We start from the raw sequence: 21072 nt of genomic DNA, 5'->3' as shown, positions 1-21072 counted from the left end.
GGCTTTCCCCTCAGGCGGGCTCGGGTGCCCCTGAGGGGACGGGGGAGATGGCGGAGAGCGACTTGGGGTCTGAGAGCAGCGAGGAGGAGAACCTGCCCTCCTTCGCCTACCTGCTGCAGCCGTCCCCATGCCTCGGCGAGCCGAGCCGCCCGCGGTCGCCATCTCCTAAGCCTGAAGTTGCAGAGGTTGTCAAGATGGTGAGCAGCGGGAGCGAAGAGGGGATGGACGTCGTCCCTTTGCACGAGAGGGTCAAGATGAGGGTGGGAGCGGAGCCTGAGCCCTTCAGCCTGGGCGCTGATGATGAGGGAGAGGCATCTGGGATTTGTGCTAGTGGTGACCTGATGGCTCCTGGGAGCGAAGGGCTTCGGCAAGACCTGACGCCGTCTGGAGAAGCAGCTTGTGGTAGTGAGACTGGTACACGCAGGGTTGAGAGATCCCCCTTGTGCTCCTTGCCAGTCGACTCTGACAGGCCTAGCAGCCCCCCGGTAAGCAGAGAAAGGCCAGAAACATCGCTCCCTCTCAAGAAGCGACAATATAGTCAGAAGGAACGGGAGGCAATCTGCCAGAATGCATGGCAGAGAAGGAAAGAGCAAGAAGCAAAGAGGAGGAAGCAGGAGGAGGAGAAAGAGAGGAAGAGAGCCGTTGCCAAGATGCTGAAAGCTCAGCGGCCAGGAGAGTGCCAGAAATACATAACAGTGGTGCTGGATCCAGGTAGTTGTCCTCACAGCCTGCTGCTGCCTTGTACTGACTGTTGTCTCCTCTCTCTGGAGGCCTGACCCATGAATCGATTTCAGTCATCTTACAGGTAGAAGGTGGCGAGCAGATCCTTAGTGCTTTGCAGGCTGCCAATTATTCCTGTGTGTTTGAGAACCACGCTGTTCCCTGCAGCATCACCTGGAGGAGAAAGACAGTGACATCACAGGTATGGGAGCAAAATTTTTATAATCTCCTCCTTTTCCTCATGTGTTATTTGTGTAGTAATTGTATTTAGCAACCCAAGTGAACACCCTCTAATTTCCCTGCTCAGAGATCTGAGTGGGAGTCTGAGTGAATTCTAAACAGACTGTGGCCTGTTTGTTTTCATATCTGAACAGATGGGAGGAGGAGATGAATGGACAGAAGAACCAAATGTTCTGGTTCTGCTTGGCTTGGAGGAGTTTTTGTCCATGGCTCACAGCTACAAGCAAGTGAGAATGCTTATGACTTTTGTGTTCCTGAACATGCCTTGATGTAAAACCAGTGTTTTGCCATCCCTCTTAGTGGCAGGAAGGTTTTGGTGTGGGAGGAATGCAGGGTTTCACTGAAACAGAAATCTGGGTGTAGAAGCCATTAGTGGGCTGTATAATGTAAAGTTCTGACAAGCTTTCTTCACTAGTTAAAATTTTTCACACATTCCTCTGAAGAGTTACATTGTTACATCAAGTGAGTTTATTTTTTTTTTTCCTTCTTTCTTCAGACCTACAACCAGAGCAAAAATTTGCTGTGCTTCTCTGTATACCTCAACATTGTTTAACTCCTTATGTTTCCCATCCATCTTTGTAGAACGCTGATGGCTGTGCAGAGAGGCAGAAGGAGACCCTGCAGAGCTATGTGGCTCATATGATGGAGAAAATGCCTGGGAGAATTCTGGCTCTGGCAGTAGTTGGAGTAGAAAATTATTTCAGGTCAGAATTCTTCCCTCCAAATGTTTCTGTGTTTTCTCTGGCCTTGAAAAATGCCATAGGTGTTTATGTTAATTCCTTCTAGCAAAGACTGGAGTACAAGAGGTATTCCCAGAACTGCTCCACCACTTTTTGTACAGAAACAGAAGCAAAGGTCCATCCAGACTGCCACCCCAGTCTTACTTGACTCTTTCTAGGTCTCTCCAAGTTCAGCCCAAACAAAGGCTGCGACAGACAGCAGCAAGTGGGAATCAAGAGAAACGGGGAGAAAGGAGAAAAAAGGAAGCTAAGGATTCTAGCTTGGACTTATCCAGAATGGATGTGAAAGAAGTGAGTGCTTTTAAAACACATGCAGCCATCATCTGTTGTCTCCCAGTATTTGAACATTTGACCCAGTCACACAATTTTGTACATGGGAGTACGTGGCTTTCCTTATTCATTTGTCCATCAGTCTATGGACAGAGCTCTCTGGGTTCAGCTCCCACTGCTCAGTCATGTGCCTGCTCCCACAGAGACTGATGTGTCTCATTCTCCTGGACACTGATGGCAGCCACAGCACCTCTTGCCCTTCATGGCCCATTGGCCAATGCCACTGGTGGTGGCTTGTTCATAACAACAGCCACAGGGGAGCTGAGGCAGCTTAGAGGACACTGAGGTGATATTAACTGTCAGGAGACAGACTGCCCCTAAATATTTCAGTGTCTTAACTGTTCCCAAAATGGAGAGTGAAGGTTCTTGTCCTACAGCAGGACGTTTGTGACCCTTTTCTGCTTCAGACAAATATGGAATTTGATGCAGCAAGACTGATTGTGCCATTTGTTGTTCCCATTGGTGATACAGGCCCTGGTGGATCTGCAGCTGAGCACACAAGTCCAAATCAGCATTTTTGAGAGCAGTGAGGAGCTTGGGGAATATGCCACTATGTTCACCAAAGCTGTGGCTGAAGCACCATACAAGTGAGTAAGCAGAGGAGATTTGGTCCTGCCTTTGGAGAGGCTGCACTTTGAGCTACTGGGAAGGAATAGCAGGTACAACACAGGGTACAATGGCTCCTAAAGGTGCAGGTGGCAGAGCATCTGCTCTTGCAGCTCCTCCAACAAAGGACTTGTTCTTGAAATTGATGTCCTGGCCAGAGAGGGGTCAGGACAAACCCTGGTTTCATAGTCACAGGCTGGTTTGGGTTGGAGGGGACCTTAAAGATCTTCTAACCCAACCCCTGCCATGGGCAGGGACATCTTCCATTCCCCTGGGCTGCTGAGTGCTCCATCTGACCTGACATTGAATGCTTCCAAGGATGGGTTATCTGCAACTTCCTGGAGTATCTGCAGCTTCTTTGGGCAATTTATTCTGGTGCCTCACTACCTTCAGCTCTCACACTGGAGCCTTGACATCAAGTAGAGCTCTTGTTCTGAGTCAGATTTTTGGAGTGGGAAGGCAATGCGAGTAGGGTTGGCTCTTAGAGTGCCAGCTTTTCTTCTTCAGTGTGTAATGAAGAGACATGCCTGAGAATGAACCATTTGATTCTTTCCATTGATGAGGGAGGACAGCAGCTCGTTGCACAGTGATAGCTAAGAAAGCCATCTTGCACAGTCTCACGCAATCCTGGCATTCCTGTCACAGCAGCTGCTGGATTTTCATGTCAGCCATGACAAGAGATGAGCTGTCATTAAAAATGACATCTAAAAGTGCTTTGTTATGGTTGACAGCCAGAAGGTGAATTCTTGTTTACCACTTTGTCTGCAAGTTGGCTTGTGTCAGGATTGCTGCTGAGTATGGGATTGTTTATATTTCAGGAGCAATCTGGGTCTTAAAGAAATTGTTAGTGCATGTAACAAAAACAGGGTCAAATTATTCATGTTTCCTTTGATGCCAGTTGTGTCTCTGACAGCTCGAGTAAGGGACGGCGCTCTGGCTCTGTGACAACAGATGGCAGGGACAGGATTTTCTTCACAGCCTCATTGTCTCATTTGCTTCCTCATTCCTTGTTCTCCCTAGGCGAGAGCGAGAGAACACAGGGTTCTCTTTCTACTTGGAGAAGGACTGTTGCAGAGGGGTGAAGGTGGATCCTTCTGGAAAGGGTCTCTTGAAAGTTTGGAAGAGGCAGATACAGCAATTTAACCGTGTCAGCTCCGAGATGGCTGAGGCTATTGTGTCTGCCTACCCTTCTCCTCAGCTTCTGATCCAGGTGAGGATGCCTCAGGGATACCCAGTGTCGTAGGAAGGGGACCAGGACACCAGGTGGTTCATCACAGGCCCAGTTTATTAAAGAAAGCATCAAACACTTATACAGCAAATAATAAGCTCATGAATATTCTGTAAGCCAAGCAATCTATTGGTTAAACTATACCATTAACTCATCCACATTCCTTTGGGCCCACGTTCTCTACTTCTCACACCTTGCTGTCCATTTCTTTATCATCCTCCGCTAGGCCCAAGGACACGTTATCTTTGCAAGTGCAAGATTTGGAATTAACCACTGTCTTGTACTTTTCCATTCTTTAGCCTGCTACTTTCTCAACAGACACCCTGCCTGCAAAAAGGCCTCTGCCCTAGTTAGGACATCTCTACCAAATCAATTCGGCTGTGTCCTCTCTCCTCAAGCCACTCTTTGACAAAACTCTCCACAACCCAGCACTGTGTGCAGGCAGCCAGGGAGTGGAAGAAATAATTTAATCAGTATTAAATTAGACACAGTGATTCTGCATGAGCGGTTCAGTAAGTTAGCGAAGGAACCGAATCCTTGGCCTCCCACTGAGGGAGCAGCACTGGCTTCACTCTCCAAGCTCACAGATGGGACTTGGGCAGAGACCAAGTGAAAAATGAGTGGACATTGTGGAAGGGCAGAGCAGGTACAGGTGCACAGCTTTGATTGGTTTTCTGAGCAATGGATGCAAGTGGGTGATGCCATTGTTGTTGCTTGCAGGCCTATGAGCGGTGCTCCTCGGAGCAGGAGCGGGAGAACATGCTGGCCAACATCGCCGTGCACCGCGGCGAGGGCGTCACGGCCACCGCCCGCCGCATCGGGCCCGAGCTGTCCCGCCGCATCTACCTGCACATGACTTCCCACAACCCCGACCTCTGCCTGGATTTCACTGGCTAGCACAGGGAAAAAGGGTTGTACTGTTCAGTTAAGTGTTCCATTTTGGATTTCACTGGGTAGCTCCAGGGAATAAGGGTTTTTACCATTTGTCTGGTCAAGTTTTCAGTTTTCTTCTGTGAAGAAGTGCTTAGATAACACTCAATGATCCCTGTTTAAAGACTTGAAACACATTAAGACTTTATTGTAGAAGGAAAAAAGTTGGATAAAGTTGCTGAATAGCAGGAGTTTACACAAGAAAGGTGGTGAGTTGCACACAGCTTATAGTACTGATGTTGTTTTATTTGTCTTTCTATAAAATAAATAATTTTGAAGAATAACCTTTGCTTCTTAACATGGCGTCTTGAATATAGACAGGTGTGTCCTCTGTTAAAAGGAATGCTTCCTGTTGCTCTCCTGAACTGCAAGGACTCACCTTCTCCCTCCTTTGGGACAAATCCTGAAGCTGGAGCAACATGGTGCTGCCCCCAGCACCTGCTCTAGCGAGGTGAAAGAACTTTACCTTGCAAATAGCCTCTCATTGTTCCGCTGTAGCAGATGGGAATGAGTAAGATTAATTTTCAGATACAAGTTTAGAGTGCTCTGATTCAGTCTCCAGACAGCCTAATCTACAGAAGGTCTTGAAATCTGATTATATGTGCTGGAATTATGAGGTCTAAACAGTTGGCAGAAAAAGCTTCCTTTTAATTAGATTGGGGACCACGGCCTGTCCATGCAGCCATCAGCACTTGTGTGCACACAAGGACAGTTGAGGGTTTTTGTAACAGCATTGCTGAGAATTAAACTGCATCCCATGGGTGGAAGTTAACTCTTTGGAACCCTGCTGTCTCCAGTGGAAAAATCCCTACCTGCCCTGCTTGTTCTAGGCACCCAGCTGGAGCCCTGGCCCGACCAGAAGTGCTGCTAACCCCAATCTATAAATTGTACAAGCCCATGCTCACCAACCTATGTAGCACTCATCTGGATGTTGGCAGGAAGGGCTGCATGGACGAATCATTGCTTTAGATGCTGTTTGTAATTTTCCTGAACATTCTGGGATAGAGGGTAAGGATCTTTTAAAGAATGGGATGAGCTAGGCACCCAAAGCAAAGCTTAAAGGTGTTTGAAGGAAGCTTTGAGAACATGCACCCTCCTGAGGCAGAGGCACCCCTTCCTTCCTTTAATCTGACACTTGTGCTGCTGCTCTCTCCTGGGCCATATTCAGGGAACCACAATCTTATCATTGGGTTACAGAAAGATGAGGGTTTAATGCTGTGATAGGTGTGAGAAGAGGGAATGATTCTGGACACCAGTGTAGAATGTCTCAGTGGAGTTTGTAGCACAGATATTCTCTGAAACTTGCACTTCATTTTAAGAACTCACAAAGCTCTTAATGATATGAAAAACTTCTGCTCGATGGGAGTTAAGGAAATTTTAAAACGAATTTGAAATAATTTTTAAGGAAATTCGAAATAATTCACAGACCATTGCAGAGGTGAGTTTTCCTTTTGAGATGCAAACTACCAAACCTCCCGGCCTTTCCCCAGCCCCGAGGCTTCCCATTCCTGCCAGCAGTGCTCCCACAGCGCCGCCCAGTGCTGCTTCTGCAGCTGCAGCAGGCAGGAATCACTCCCATGTACTTGGCAATCATTTGTGACTGTTCCTAAAAGGCCTAATTAAAATGAAAACTATGTTAATAACATAAACATCCAGTTCAGACAAATTGCCATGAAAACTATTGTATTGAAAATTTTCAGCTTCTTTCAATAGCACATCAGCCTCTTTGCTCCAACACAAGGATGCACAGCCATCCCACATGCCTGTAATTGGTCCTGGAGTGTGGCCTTATTGTATTATTCCCATACAGCCATACCACCATTTTTAGCACAAACAGAAATGAGAGCAAGGAATGGATATGTATTAAAAACCTTCCACCTCTAGCTCAGAGCTACAGCTGTCTCACCCAGATGATGTGAGGGCTGCTTGTTCCCATTCCTATAGACTGTCAGCTTCCTGTGCCTCACGATCCTGGTGGACACAACTTGGAAGCAAGGAGTGGTAACAAGTTTAGGTTAATGTGCACAAATAATGGGAGTTACAGGCCAACTGAGAGACATGCACAACAAAGACAGTTTGAACAATAGCTCTGCTCTGTGGAGTGGACCAGCAAACTAACGCTGACTGGTTCAAAGCAGTTTCATCAGAACACAATTCCATAGGAATTCTGGCTGCGTAGATGGTGGAAGGAGATGCTGATGAAGCAAGCGCCCACCCAGGACAATCACTGGTGCGAGTTGTGCTGGAGCATGTTCTGCAGGGTTTTGTGGTTCTGCAGAGCAGCCACCACGTCCTCGTAGAGGGTGTTGACGCTGACGCACAGAGGTTGATGCTGCAGCTCCGTCAGCTTGCAGGCAGCCAGGGTACAGAGGATGCAGAAGAGCACAAGGAGCAGCACTCTCAGCACTGACCGCGACCACGAGGCCTTGTGCCGGGCAGGCTGCGGGGGACGGGAGCTGGAGGCCGGCTCTGCAGTGAGAACGTGAACAGGACACAATGTGAGCAAGGAATCAGCGACAACAGGCTATGCTCACAAACTAACTGTTCAGGTAAGATACTTAATCCTCTGCTGCAGTTGGCTTTTGTTGTGAATTTTCATCACTTAGCTCTGATAAATAAGTAGATGTGCAGGATGTAACTGCTTAGAATGAAAAGTTTCAGATCCAGTTTCATGGGCAGCAGTGAAGGAGGTGTAAAGCACCTCTGTGTTGCACAAGATCTGATTAAGCAGATGTAGCTAAGTAGACTTAAGAAAAAAATGAGTGAAGGGAAGTTCTCACTAGGAACAGCTGGAGAACTTCATGACTTGCAGCTTTACAGATCATGGTAACACAGGAAAAGGGGGAAAGGGCACAGCAGCAGAGTTTATGAGAACTCCTGTAAGTTCCACTCTACCCTCTCCCACCATCTTCCAGTCCCCCAGTACCTGGGCTGCATGAAAGCAATTCTGGCAGCATCACAATCTAATGACAATGAAACCTGACACAATCCCACCCAAAACAGACACTACTTACTTCGGGTGTGCACTGTTTCCTTTTTAGTTTTCTTTTCCATCTCCTGTTTTGCAGCTTTCTGAGCATCGTACTCTCGCCTTCTGCGCTCCTTCTCCTCTGCCTTCTCTCGCTTCCGCAGTTCTCTCTCCAGAGCCTCCTTTGCTCGCTGTTCTGCTTCACGCTTCTTCTCCATTTCTGGGGGTTAACAGCAAGTTTTTCCTTTTTATGCAAAGTGTTGTCACTGCCATTTTCCTTATTACCTTACTATCCCAACTGGAATGAGGAAACCAATTAAACAACTATCCTCTTTTATTATCATTTTATTTAGTATTACATACCTTGCATTTTGCTGTGCTTTTCTTTCATGGTTTATAGGTAACCTATAGCACATTCCTTCTAGAGATTTAACTATTCCTCAGGCCAAGAAATCACATACACTACCCCCCTGCTATATTTCTCCCTCCAGCCCTTTTACCCTACTATTCCCTGAGTACTTTGGGTTTAGGTGGCTACAAGTACGTGTTAGATGACAATTTATTAGATGGTGATCAGAATGTTTGGGTGTGTTAGACAGACCAAGAGCAGTCCTCAGCAGACAGCGCGTGGGGGCTCTTTGTCCCTACCTCTCTCTGCCTGGAGTTTCCGCTGCCGTTGTTGATCTTGCTCAGACTGGATTGCTTTCATGTGCTGCAGTACCTGAAATAGCCAAGAAAACAACCTGAGGGCTGTGCAGAAGCCTACTAGCACAGTCAGTTCAGAACACAACAGATGGAGCGTGGCTGAGGACAGGCAGCTGGGGCTGACCCTCCACCCTCACCTATCCCTACAGCTATGGCTCTGAAAAGAACTCACAACTTATGTGAGTCTCTGTTAAAAAACAAATCTTCGCATTAAAAACAAACATGGCAAACTGGTGCTCAGTGATTCAGGGGATCACAGAACATTTCTATTTATGTTTGCCAAAACTTCTCCAGAGGTTTTTGTACTATCAGCACAAGCATGGATTACTATGTCTGATTATGCCTCCTTTCTTGGCAACCAGCATTTAATCCTCTCTTAACTCCACAAATAGAGAAGCATCCTCCTCAGTCAGGTGTTTGCTCTCCACAGACACAGCAGTAGGGGAGTCAGTGCAGTGGACCTGCACCTCACTCCCTGAAGAAACTTCAGGGTCCTGCAGCTGCTGCCCAGCTTGCTAAGCAAACAGAGGAAGAATCACTGGCAAAGCCACGAAAGGAAAAAAATAAATTAGAATAAAACGAGACTCCTTACCTTGACAGCAGCCTGCTTACACTGCTTCTCATCCAGACAGTCTCCTGCTACTTTTGCCAGGACAGGATCCAGGGGATTGTCCTTCAGATCCAGCCACTTCAGGTTCTGCAAAAAGGCACAACAAAGGGGAGGCTGTAAGAGCACAGCAGTCTTGGAATTAATTAAGAGATCCAAAGCAGAAGGAAAGAACTGCTTAGTTTTCACATTAATGAAACAGGTAGAGAAGATGAGCAGAGATGTTTTCAATAGACTGAGAGGATTTTTACGGGGCTGCAGTGCAGACCCAGCTGAATTTTGAAATGGGTAGTCAGCAGGATGGATGCTTTACCAGAGAAATCAACTTGAGCAGGATCACAAGACCCTGGGCTGCATCCCAAAGCTTTACGTAACTGCCCAGCAAACAGTTTTACCTTGAGCTGTGCAAAGCTGACTGGCAGGGTGACCAAGCGGTTGTTCAGGAGGTCCAAGTGCTGCAGATTCACCAGGCGGCCAAAGTCGAAGGGCAGCTGTTGCAACCGATTTTTACTCAAATCCAGTTTCACCAGATGCATCAAACTGCAGAAGTCTGACTAAAACCCAAACAAAGAAAAGCCAGAGAAAGCTGGTCAGCACCCTTATGGAAGAACCTAAGTGGGAAGTATGTGGAGACAGCCTGCACCTCAAATCAGGCACAAATCCTTGACTTGCTACAGGACTGTGATGGAGGAAAATCCCTCTCCTCCTCTGCCTTGGAAGATGGAGGTGAGACACAGTGGGACAGATAAGACAGACCGAGAAGGTTATGGATGACAATATGACAGGAACAAACCCAAGTCTCCACTGCTGATGAAACTCCTCTGTATTCACCTGGGGACACTCTGGAAGGAATGTACTGCAATCTTCACACAGTTCAACCCTGTACTCTCTCCTGCCTCAGCCAAATCCACCGCCAGCACTGACCTGTCACTGACAACTGAGTCATTTGGCCACCCCAGGGCAGCGCAAGTGCCAGTTCCACAGTGCCTGGTGAGCCTCTACTGAAGCACCAGCTATCTTTCCAAATATTTCCCAGCAGACTGATCTCCACGGAGGCTCTCTAGCACCTTACCGGCAAGGAAACGAGGTTGTTACAGGACAAATCCAAGACAGTAGCTTTCGGAAGAGCGGCCTGAAAGACAAATAAGGCACTGAATGAACATGGACATTCACCCGACCCCCTCTGACACCTGTTCTGCTTCGGCCTCTGCGGTTTCTCCCGCGTCAGTCCATCCATCCCCCGCGGCTGCTCCATGGTCACGTCATCTCCGGATCCATCTCTGTGTCAAAAAGGTTCTTATCCCAGGACAGCAGTAACTAGCGGCTGCCGGGCCCGCGGGACACAGAACCTCACTGCTTTAAATACCTGCAGGCCAGCTCACAAGCCCCCAGCACACCCGGCTGCCCTACGCTGCCCCTTCCCGGGGGCCGGGAGCCGCTCCCCACCCCCGCCGGGGCCCCTGCGGCCGGAGACTCACCAGCTCCCGCACCGGCACTTCATTCAGGTCGCAGAGGCTCAGGTCCAGCTCGTTCCCGTCCAGCTTGTCCTTCAGGCTGAGCCCCTTCCCGCTGCCCCGCGACATGGCTCCGTCGGCGGCTGCCCCCGGGAGATGCGGCTCGGCACGGGGAGACAGGGCGGCTCGGCTCGGAGCGGCTCAGCACAGCTCAGCACAGCTCAGCTCAGCACAGCACAACCCAGCTCAGCCCAGCCCAGCCCAGCACAGCACAGCCCGGCCCAGCTCAGCACAGCCCGGCCCGGCCCGTCCCGGCGTGGCACGGCCCGGCCCCGCCAGCCACTTCCGCGGCCACGTCCGCGCGGGGCCCGGCAGCCGCCGCCGCGGGGCCGAGCGCGCCCCTGCCGGCCCGGAGCGGGGCCGCACCGCCCGCACACGCGCCGCCGCCGAACACCGACACGTTGCCCTAAGAGAGGATGTGATCTGGTGTTTGATCTCTGCGTGCTTTCAAACATAAGCAAAAAGAAATGAGGTTTAGTCCCCGAGCAGAGAGCGGCTAATAGGCTCTAAGCGCTGTCTTAGAAAGACGAATTACTTGTTGGTAGAATTGTCTTGTTAAGGTTTAAGGCTTGATCCGATGATCTCAGACTTAATGAGAGGTTAACAAAGCTTGGAAGAAGGATGTGCTACTGAGAGCGGGAACAAGGAATGCAGGATTTATGACTTACAAGGACATTAGGAAGAATCCCGAAGATAAGGAAGAAACTAATAAAGCTAACTCAGCAATTGGGTTGAATCAGCTCCAAGCAGGTAAAATGTAGTTTTGTCAGGGGCAGATTGTGACCACCTGCTCATGGTCACAGACCCAGGAAACCCACCAACCCAAAAGAGGAGAAAGACTAAGACTGGACTAATTAGCATGGGAAGCAAAAGAATCATTAAACAATGGCAGATAGAATACTAATTGATATGAGAACTAGGTAACTTGTAGCCAATGAACATTAATGCCTCTTGTTGCTAAAATATGTAAGTAGTCAAAAGTTTTGACAGCTGTCATGCTGGCTTTGTGGATTTGTCCAGTGCAGAACTGTAAATAGGTGAAATCAAATACCTCTGCTCTGGGTTTGGGTTGGCCTCTTGCACGCTGGGTGGCAGAGCCTATTTTGGGACACACTGGTACAGCTCAGGGCATTCTTGTAGCTGTCCCACCAGCCCTGGAACCCTGGCCAGGTTGGCAGGAGTTTAGATCTGGGCTACATGAAACAGCCCTGCAGAAGGCAGGAGAGCTCCCAGCCTAGACCCATGAGCAGGGGAGGTTTTGCATCCAGTCACATCACCTGACACACACCCCCACGCAGTGAACTAACTGGTTTATGGCCAATAATCCTAACAGAAACCCAGGGATGTGTACATTGTTTTGCAATACCTGATACAGCTGCTTATATCTGTCCACACTCTCCCTAATCCAGGGGGAGAATTCCCTCTCAGTTGGGCTGTACCATTACCCAACAATGTTTCTTCACAGGAGGAACACTTAATGGATATTCCTGCTTTGCTCCCAAGGCTCCAGCCCCACAGGAACAGAGCACTCTCCTCTGTGGAGAAAGTCAGTGAAAGAGAAAGGAGCCTGAGACAGAGCCAGATTAGTGTTACCTGGTACTGGGATTACAGCAAGGACTAACCATGAATTTCCTCACCTCTGTGATATTTGTGATGTTTGGGGACAAACATCACAAATACACACTGCAAAGATGTAAATACACATTGTAAAGATGTTTGGGACAAACATCACAAACACACATTGCGAAGATGTTTTCACTACTGCAGCACATCTACCCTCTGGATGCATTAGTTCATTTTTAAGCTGCCAGTGAATTTCTTCCAACACCCAGAAACCAGCATTAGCTCAGTACTAAGGTAACTAAGGCCACAGGATTCTCTGAACAAAGGCACCCCAAAGCAGCACACAAGGATTTGCCTCACAGAAACTACAATAAAGTCTGCCTGAGGTTGAAGTGCTCCTGTCCAGGAGATTATGAAAGTTTTTCAGAGCATGTTATTGTTCTTCCAAATGTGATCAGAAATTATAGAGCCCTCATCTGAGAGGAGTGAGGTCTACTTATCCAAGAATCTCCCCCCATACCTAAGCTTTTCACAACAATGTTGTTGGAGGGAAGGGCCAGAGAAGACTTGCTGCAGAGTGGTGGGGAAGCCAAATCTCCAAGGCAGGCACTGATTACTGACCCACTCATTACCCTGAGCCAGTGAGGGATTCATGTGATGTGCTGTGCTGTTCCCTTCCATGGCTGGGAGGCATCAAATACAGTCCTGCTCTGGAGAACAGAACCCAGAGGGGCTCTGAGGGGGCCTGAGCAGGACCCTCTGCATATCTGGGAAAGGTCTTTGTCAATGCAATGCTACAGAGACTGAAATCTGTGTTTCCACAAATCCAAGAGCCATTGGCTCCTAGCAAAACCAAACAAGGGTGTAGATGGTTACAAAACCTACCTACCTACTTATGATTACCAGATTTTAAAATCTTGATTAGAAATGAATGGCACCTTATGCAATGGTGTATAAAATGCTACTGCTTCAGGGGTTCTTTGCTTTGCTCTCTAGCCAAAACCACTGCAGTCTCAAACAAACACACCAGATGTTAAGGTCACATTAATTTCTGCATAATTCTTGGTTTAATTCTTTCTTTAACCGGGATTCACCCTCTGGGCCAATGATCATAATGTGGGAAGATCAAGCCAAAAGTAATTTTTATTTTTATTTATTACAGGTTTGCATCAATTTTTTTTTCCTCAGTGGTTATACAATACCAAGAGCTCTGATGCTCCATCAGCACAAAGACAGTTGCTCTGCTCTGGCCAAACAGTGGAAGGGCAACTTCTGGCCACAGATGTCACACAGCTTTACATCCCCTGTGGGAATCCAGAAACTCAGCTCGCTGCTGAGTTCAGTGGGACTGACTGGAAAAGGCTGGAAAGACTTTGAAGCTCCAGAAGACAAAGACAAAGCATAGCACAAGGCACATCTGTGCACTCTGTTAGGGGTTGAAAGAACATTAGCAAGGAGAAGGGAGCCAGAAATGCTGAGGGAAGTGGGATGAACACAGTTGATCTAATTGTGATCTAACAATCCTTACTGGGCCTCAGCTGACCATGCCAGCCTCGGGTTGGAGACCATTCCCAGACTCTTTGAAGATCTCTGTGACCCCTCTGCAGCCAAGGCCAATTTTTCCCATTTCAAGGGAAAAAAGTCTCCCTTTCCCTAGAAAGAAGACATTGTCACTGCTCCCACCAAACAAATCCCTCGTGAACTAGATGCACACTGGGGTAAATCATTTCTAAAAGTGTCAGACACTAGAGATCTGGTGGCAATTGATATTTCTTTCTGTTACAAGCACATTTTTGGTTTGATGTCTGAGATTCACCATTCTGGGGCTGATATTTATGCTCTTGTTCATCTGCACCATTGTGTTTGATGTGATACAGATACACTGTCACCTCCTCAGCATCAGTGCTGCTGGAGAGCTCAGCAGCACCACACTCCTGACCTGGTGCCTGCCCACACCTCTGCACTCAGGTGAGGGGGTCTCAGCCTGCCCAGCCCTGGAGCAGCTCTGCAGTCCCTAGCTGGTCTCTTCTCCACAGGGAGTGCCTAAAGATGGTAGTGTGATGCCAACTGATAACTTACTGAGGAGATAAGGCTGGAGGCCAGATGGTGACTCACGGGAGGGCTAGGGCACCAAGTGATACAAGTGGAGACAGGTGGAGGCAAATGATGGTGGTTATCTTGCACCAAAGTCCATCTCTACTCATTTGAGTGGAGGGGCTTATTCGGGGTGTAACAGTGGTTGGGTCAGGCTGATGGAACAGGCTGGGAAGAAGAGATAATGGAGTGGAAATGTACAGGGAAGAAATTGTGGTGGACAGCTTGGGCTGGGGAGCGGCAGAGGAGGGGGCAGGTGCCCAGCGGGACTGTGGGGGTTTCCGCCTGAGCCTGCAGTCCCTCTCGCGGGCCGGGCAGGGCGGGCGCCTTCTCCGCTTCCCTTCCCGCCGGTTCCTCCTCCCGGCCGGCCAAGGGTCCCGGGGCCGCGGGCGGGACGGGGCGGAGCGGGGCCAGGGCGGGCCGTGGAGCGCCGCGCCCTCAGCACGGAGCGGCCGAACGGGACGGGACGGGACGGGACAGAACGGGCCGGGCCGGGGCCTGCCGGGAGCTCGGGTGCTGCCGCCGCTGAAGGAATGGCCACGGCCCGTCTGGCAGCGCTGCCCCGGGCAGTGCAGCTCCTGCGCCGGGCGGGCGAGCGGCGGGGAGCCCCGCGGGGCAGGTACGGGTGGGCTGGGGCTGTGGGGGTACAGGGCTGTGGGGCTGCGGGGGTACAGGGCTGCGGGCTGTGGGGGTACAGGGCTGTGGGGCTGCGGGGGTACAGGGCTGCGGTAGGGGTACAGGGCTGTGGGGTGCAGGGCTGTGGGGCTGTAGGGGTACAGGGCTGCGGGCTGTGGGGGTACAGGGCTGTGGGGCTGTAGGGGTACAGGGCTGCGGGCTGTGGGGGTACAGGGCTGTGGGGCTGTAGGGGTACAGGGCTGTGGGAGTACAGGTCTGTGGGGGTACAGGGCTGTGGGGCTGCGGGGGTACAGGGCTGTGGGGCTGTAGGGGGTACAGGGCTGTGGGGGTACAGGGCTGTGGGGCTGTAGGGGTATAGGGCTGTAGGGGGTACAGGGCTGTGGGGGTACAGGGCTGTAGGGGTACAGGGCTGTGGGGCTGTAGGGGGTGAGTAGCTGTAGGGGATGGGGGCTAAAAGGGATAGGAATTAAAACGGAAAGGGGGCTATGGATGAGAAGGAATAGGGGCTATAGGGGACCGGGGGGCTGTGGATGAGAAAGTATGGGAGCTATAGGGGGCAGAGGGCTCTGGGGTTGGGGAGCTGCAGGGCACAGAGGCTGCAGAGGATGGAGACCATGTGTGATGGGGGGCAGGGACTATAGGGCAGCTGCAGAGCGCTGTGCATGTCCAGCTAGGCCAGTGGCTGTATGCAGGGAGGGCATATTCATCTCAATGTGTAACCCTTGCCTCCCCTAAACCCCCTCCAAAGTGGCAGAAGGGAGGCTGTATCCCCTGGAGCTGCTTTGCCCCAGCTTGGGAGTGGGCCGGGGCAGGCACGAGTCCTGAACAGCGGGCAAAGGGAAGTGGAGGCATTGCAAGGGCTGAACTTTGTGCAGCAGCTCCATCTAGATTGCAGCAATGTGGAATGTATCAAATGGCTTCCCCATCCTCCTTCAGGGCTCTGACTTGCAGTCAGTGTCCTGCAGCCTCCAGGGAGCTGGGTGACCCATCAGGTCCAGGACGCCAAGAAGCTCTGGGGCTTGGGAAGTCAGGCCAGTTCTTTGCCTGGCTTTTCTTAGTGCTGCCTTTTGGAGCAAGTTCATGTAAAAACAAACAGAAATGGGAACTATCTGGCTTTGGGAAAGCTCTGAAGGATTAACTGATATTCAGAGTAATAATCACCGGGATGAATGACTTCCAGTGAGCAATTCCAAGAACCAGCTGGGCCATTCCTTGTTTTTTACAGACAGGGTTTAGGTGGTTTTTTTCAGCTGGTTTGACATTAGGAGCTATTTCATCATAGGTGTGTGAAGATTGTCTTCTCAGAATCTGTTCTTAGGAAATAGGATGAGATGGGAAGCATGACAGCGTTCACTGCAGCTCATTCCAGCCCAGAATTGAAACTGAGGGACAAGGACACAAAACCCTTTGAAAGACAGAGCATGTATTTAGAGAGTAAACTCTAGTAATGTTATAAAAAAGGTTTATTGAATTCTGCTCCTAGGCTTGTTTATCCTTTTGGCAGGGAGGGTGCAGAGGGCAGAGAGGTACAGTGGAAAACAAAACCAGAAAATTGCTGCTGAAGACCCTGGGAACCTTGTCTCTCCTTAAACGAAAATAATAATAATAATATTTTTAAAAAGTAGTAAGTATCTGATGAATTCTTTAGTCAATAGATTAAAGTGGAAGTGAGGATAGAGCAGAGTTAATTTTCAGCACCCTTTAATTGCAGTCATATTACAGAAAAGACCCAAAAGCTCTTATTTTGGGTAGAGATGCTCTTGGTAGATGTCCATAAGCCAAGGAACGGGCAGAATCTGTGAACCTCTCCAAGTATGAACTCTGTATTTGGGACAATTCCCAAGCTCTGGGAAGGCAGAGCCTTTCCCACAGGTGCAGATGTGATGGCACCACAGGGCTGGTCAGTGTCCTTCACGTTACAAAGGGGACAGGAGCATACACTCCCTTGTTTTCTCTCTCATCCCTTTTGATAATTTCTGTAGAGACTGGTAAAGAGTTAAAGGTGAAAACAGAGCTGGTTATCTTATGTCAGCAACTCCAGACTGTTGATTTGGGCTGTTCAGAGAAAAATACAAACAGCTCCTAGGGTTAGCCCAGAGTGTTTGCCTCAGTGTTATAATTTCTGCTCCCTGCCATCAGGCAGAAGAGCTCTGGGATTGCTGGGATTTGGCTGCTCTCCCGCCTTTTGCAGGGAAGAGGAGGAGGATGCATTCTTCCCAGATCTCTGATGTCTCTCTGTTGAGCTGTGTTGCTGGGGTTCGGAGTTTTGTACGAACAGCCTGTGGATGAGGCTGGCTCGTTTGCAGGCTGTCTTGCTGCTGAAGTGTGCTGCTAACAAAAGGCATGTGCTCTCCAAAAGCCATGGTTTACAGTGCTGACGCCCAAGAGCAAGCAGAGTTTTATCTGCTCTCCTTTGGCTGAGTCAGGGAAGTGAGAGCTGGTGTAATATCAGACCATGGGTCTTGTTTTATCTCCAGCAGCACCAGGTGCTTTGTAGGAAGAGGTGAAGGGCAAGTTCCTTGTTTTCTGTAACAAAGATGAACACAGAGGTTATTTCTAAATCCTTTGGACCCTTTCTTTCTAGAGGTCTCTTGATGCATTCTCTCAGAGCAGATACACACACTTGCTGCTGGCTGTGGGTAGGAGGGAGACCAGCCCTGTGTGATTTCCAGCTGCTGGATTGTGTCTGCCTCCTTCAGTCCACTCCTGACCCCCAGTGCTTCCAAAAGTCTGCTGTGCTTTATCCCACACCTTTCACTTCTGCCACTGTCAAAGTGATACAGAAATGCTGAAGCACATGTGAATGTCAGACCAGAATTTGGGGAGCTCAGACTCAATGGCAGCTGGGAATTTTTCTTAATGATTTTGAAGAAATTATGTGAGTTAGTGCTTTGAGAGGAGTCAGTGACTCTGGCTTACGAGCATGAGATATCTTAGCCTTCTTAGCCTCTAATTTCAGCCTCATCATTTGCTGATGCTTTAATTTGAAAATGTGAATACTTGGGACCTCTGAGAGCAAGCTGTGTTCACAGTGTGAAACACTGCAGTATTTTCTCAGTAGTTCTCAGCATGTGGCTTTGTAATTATATCTTTTGCTACTCTTTGATGCACTTTCATCCTCATGTTTGGGGATAGGGAGGAAGCCAAACCATGAAACCTGGAGCTTTGTGCCTTCTTGCATTTCGTGTAAAAGTCTGGTTCTGAAAAGTCAGTGAAACCTTTTGGATCTTCAGGTCTGGAAAATATTGAGCCAGTAAGCCCAGAGAACCTGATCTGTGTAATGCATGGCCAAGAGATGACAGTGTAAGATATTCCCCTTTTCACTGGCAGTGCAGGGCTGGGCAAGTACCCCTTTGAAGGCTGACTGCAGAGAGCAGGAGACTGTTTCAGCTGATCACTTTGGGTTCTGGTTGAATTTTCTCAATCTGTACTTTGTAGTATTTCTTCCTCTCTCCAGTCTCTTTTTGTGATGGTCTTTTGTTATTTTTCCTAGTGCTGAGCCTGCTTGGCTCCCAGTGCCCCCTGAGATGATGCTGGGGGGAAGAGCTCTTGCACAACCAGGTCAGCAGCTGCTCCCTGCCCTCTGCAGCCCTTCCTGGGTGGGGAATTTGGGGACAGGCTCTGCTGACACCGGAGATGGCTTGGCTTGAGGGAGATGAGAGTGTGACTGGCCCCATTAAGCGTTTTAACGAGCAACCTGAGGGTTCCTCATCCGCCCTTTGAGCTATGACAGGGGTCAGGGACTTCTTCAGTCTCCATTTCTACCAGCCAGTGGCTGTGGGTGGCTGTACTGGCTTTTACTGCTCTCCTAGGAGCATTCATCCTGCCCTTGCTGTAGGGACAATTTTTTCTACTTTTTGATTTATAGAACTGATGTTTATAAAGGCCTGTCTTTCATCTCCTTGCTTGTACACATGCTTTGCCCAGGAGTTTTCAGCAATAAAAGGAAGTTCAGTTTGGCACTTGTCCTCCCTCCGCCTCAGGCAGTCTCACAGCCTTGATGTGAGTTACCCAAGAGCTCGGTGAGAAGGGATAACTGAACAGAGCCCGTGGGAGTTTGCACAATCCTCCCTCTGCCGAAAAGCAGTGGGGAAAAAGGGTCAGGGCACTCAGTGTCTCTTGGAACTGTACTCCCCCGAGGGTAAAATCTAGCTTTTGTTATCTGAACACCGCCTTTCACTCCACATGGGAGGTAACTGCAGGCTCAGGCTTGTTTCTTGTGGGCAGGAAAACAAATCATTTGTTGCAGTAACACCAAGTCTTTGCAGAATATTGATCCCATAGTAGATGGGCATTTAGGCTGAGCTATTTTTCCTCTTTAAGGCAGGGATTTCCCCATTATACACTGCATTATACACAGCCTCTGTGCTATGCACCTTACGAATGTACCTTGGCCCTGTCCCTCCTGGTTGTCTCCTAATGTTGGAATGGAAGGGCTGAAGTGATGGAGAAAGGCAGAGAGGAAATGAGGAGGGAGAGAGAGCATGGAGGGGTGCCTGGGGAGGAGACAGCGCATTGGGAGGTGGCTCTGGAGTAGAGAGAGGTTTGTAGGAGATGGAGAGAGAAACCAAGGGAGGAACTGCAGTGCTCAGGAGCTGTGGTTCAAGGGGAGATTGCTGCATTTCCACCCATGATCAGACCTCAGGGAAAGCCTTAATGATTTTAAAATTATTTTCTCTATCGTCTTCTCTTGACTCATTGACCTCCCCTTGGCCTCCAGCACAATGTCTCAGTGCTTCTACCCTGCCTGGTTTGTACTTCTCAAACCCATCCTTGCTCTCCTCCTTTCCACCTGCCTCAAATTTGCAGTGGGGCCATCTCCTCCCTTCTGTGGTATTGCCTTTGCACTTTTCCCCCCTCATTTCACTGGTAGCTCCTCTTTTTATTGCTGCTGTTTCAGTTCCATAAACTCTTTGCATTCCAGCTGTCAGAGATGGAACGTGTACAGATGATTGCTGTTGTAAACACAGAATATTCCTTTATGGACACCTCAGTTACAGCTTAGCTTCTCTGAACTCTTCTAAACAGTTTTCATTCTGCAGGATTAAACTCTTCTCTGCTGATTGTTTTGGAGAATGACCTCTTTCATTTTTAATTCTCTCTTTCTCATTTGTTTGCTCTTTTCAGCCAGTTGGGAGAATTTATCTACAAACTGGTGTGGTTGTGTTTCTCCACAGCTATTTGTACTTTTTAATGTTGCAGAAAGACCAAGCCCAGTTGCCACTCTCCGTGAACTGCAGAGCCCGTGTTCTGTCCAGGCATGCTGATATATCTGTGTAGTTTTCAGTGCAGGTGAATGATGGTAGGGCCAGGCTGTGCCAGCTCTGCAGGGCTGGTGCAGGCTCCTTCCCCACCAGGTGTCCCATGGAGGGATGGAGGCTCTGCCTGTTCTGCCCGCTGGTATGGACACACATGTGTGTGCCCTGGGGGTACCAAGATTGTCCATGTGCCCCAAGCCACTGCATAAGCTTTCCAAGTCCTTTTGGAAGTCTTCCTGATCTAGACCCACTGTGGCTCCCACTAGTGCAGGAATGTGCATCAGGTATTCCCAATGCCATTGGCAGGCTGATAATCCCTCCAGATGGAGAGAACTGTATTGACAGGTTATATTAAATAGCCTCTTCTTTTTTTTCCCAGTGCCCTGCACACAAAGACGCCCTCTGTGTCTCCCAAGGTGACCAACAGCTACATCCAGGGACCCACAGACATTCCCCTCCTGGACAGAACCGTGGGCCAGTGCCTGGAGCAGACTGCGGAGCGCTTTCCCGACCGCGAGGCTTTGGTCTTCTGCCGCGATGGCGTTCGGAAAACGTTTGCTCAGTTCAAAGAGGAGGTGAGTGCCTTGTTCATCCCTCGGGTGGTTGGATGGCAGCAGCAAGTGTGATGGAGGAATGGGAAACATTTCTCAGTTTCATTGCTCAGCTCAGGACTGAGAGGAGGTGCGTGTGGCCGTTCATGCTGGTGCAGAGATGGGCGTGTGCTGCCTTCATCCTTCTCCGAGCCTTGGGATGGAAGCAGGGAGGTGGGATATGCAAAATGCTGACATCCCATAATGAACATTCATACTTAAAAATTATCGCACTTATCTGAAGGATTATGGGCTGAGTCATGGTGCTTTTCTCAATTGGAGTAGACTCCACCTTTTGGATTAGTCACTCTGGCTATCTGAGGTCCCCAGGATGGGGAAAATT

The 21072-nt window shown here is 49.3% G+C and overlaps 3 protein-coding genes across 3 annotated transcripts in view; 2 read left to right on the top strand and 1 right to left on the bottom strand.

Annotated features, from left to right (window-relative positions):
• Positions 1–47: 47 nt before the first annotated feature.
• On the top strand, positions 48–5001 carry EME1 (essential meiotic structure-specific endonuclease 1). The gene is made up of 8 exons (XM_054278946.1): positions 48–711; positions 795–922; positions 1095–1187; positions 1543–1664; positions 1859–1991; positions 2502–2617; positions 3657–3846; positions 4585–5001. Exons 1-8 carry the CDS (start codon positions 48–50, stop codon positions 4759–4761), a joined length of 1623 nt encoding a protein of 540 aa, XP_054134921.1. The 3' UTR covers positions 4762–5001.
• Positions 5002–6460: 1459 nt separating this feature from the next.
• LRRC59 (leucine rich repeat containing 59) lies at positions 6461–10752 on the bottom strand. The gene is made up of 7 exons (XM_054278947.1): positions 10553–10752; positions 10147–10206; positions 9470–9628; positions 9060–9164; positions 8411–8483; positions 7809–7982; positions 6461–7263 (listed from the first exon to the last, which is right to left on the bottom strand). Exons 1-7 carry the CDS (start codon positions 10655–10657, stop codon positions 7019–7021), a joined length of 921 nt encoding a protein of 306 aa, XP_054134922.1. The 5' UTR covers positions 10658–10752; the 3' UTR covers positions 6461–7018.
• A 3958-nt stretch (positions 10753–14710) lies between these two features.
• ACSF2 (acyl-CoA synthetase family member 2) overlaps positions 14711–21072 on the top strand; it is a 37889-nt gene continuing 31527 nt past the window's right edge. Inside the window, exons 1-2 of the mRNA XM_054278932.1 lie at positions 14711–14864; positions 20519–20714. Of these exons, the coding sequence (XP_054134907.1) occupies positions 14779–14864; positions 20519–20714 (282 nt within the window). The 5' untranslated portion in view covers positions 14711–14778. The remainder of the gene's footprint in view (positions 14865–20518; positions 20715–21072) is intronic.

This window comes from Melozone crissalis, unplaced genomic scaffold (assembly GCF_028551555.1).
Source record: "Melozone crissalis strain CALT ecotype California unplaced genomic scaffold, PUWL_Pcris_2 ptg000026l_1, whole genome shotgun sequence".
NCBI classification, from domain to species: Eukaryota; Metazoa; Chordata; class Aves; order Passeriformes; family Passerellidae; genus Melozone; species Melozone crissalis.
The sequence above is the reverse complement of the archived record's forward strand: the minus strand, read 5'-3'. Positions and strand labels throughout refer to the sequence as shown.

What these genes read in the sequence shown, in the direction of transcription:
- LRRC59 (XM_054278947.1), bottom strand. Translation starts at nt 10,657, where the DNA reads ATGTCGCGGGGCAGCGGGAAGGGGCTCAGCCTGAAGGACAAGCTGGAC. An exon ending in AAGTGCCGGTGCGGGAGCTG is followed by an intron (nt 10,207 to 10,552) that starts GTGAGTCTCCGG and finishes TTTGTCTTTCAG; the next exon opens with GCCGCTCTTCCGAAAGCTAC. An exon ending in TCAGCTTTGCACAGCTCAAG is followed by an intron (nt 9,165 to 9,469) that starts GTAAAACTGTTT and finishes GCCTTTTTGCAG; the next exon opens with AACCTGAAGTGGCTGGATCT.
- EME1 (XM_054278946.1), top strand. Translation starts at nt 48, where the DNA reads ATGGCGGAGAGCGACTTGGGGTCTGAGAGCAGCGAGGAGGAGAACCTG. An exon ending in GTGGCTGAAGCACCATACAA is followed by an intron (nt 2,618 to 3,656) that starts GTGAGTAAGCAG and finishes TGTTCTCCCTAG; the next exon opens with GCGAGAGCGAGAGAACACAG. An exon ending in CTCCTCAGCTTCTGATCCAG is followed by an intron (nt 3,847 to 4,584) that starts GTGAGGATGCCT and finishes TGTTGCTTGCAG; the next exon opens with GCCTATGAGCGGTGCTCCTC.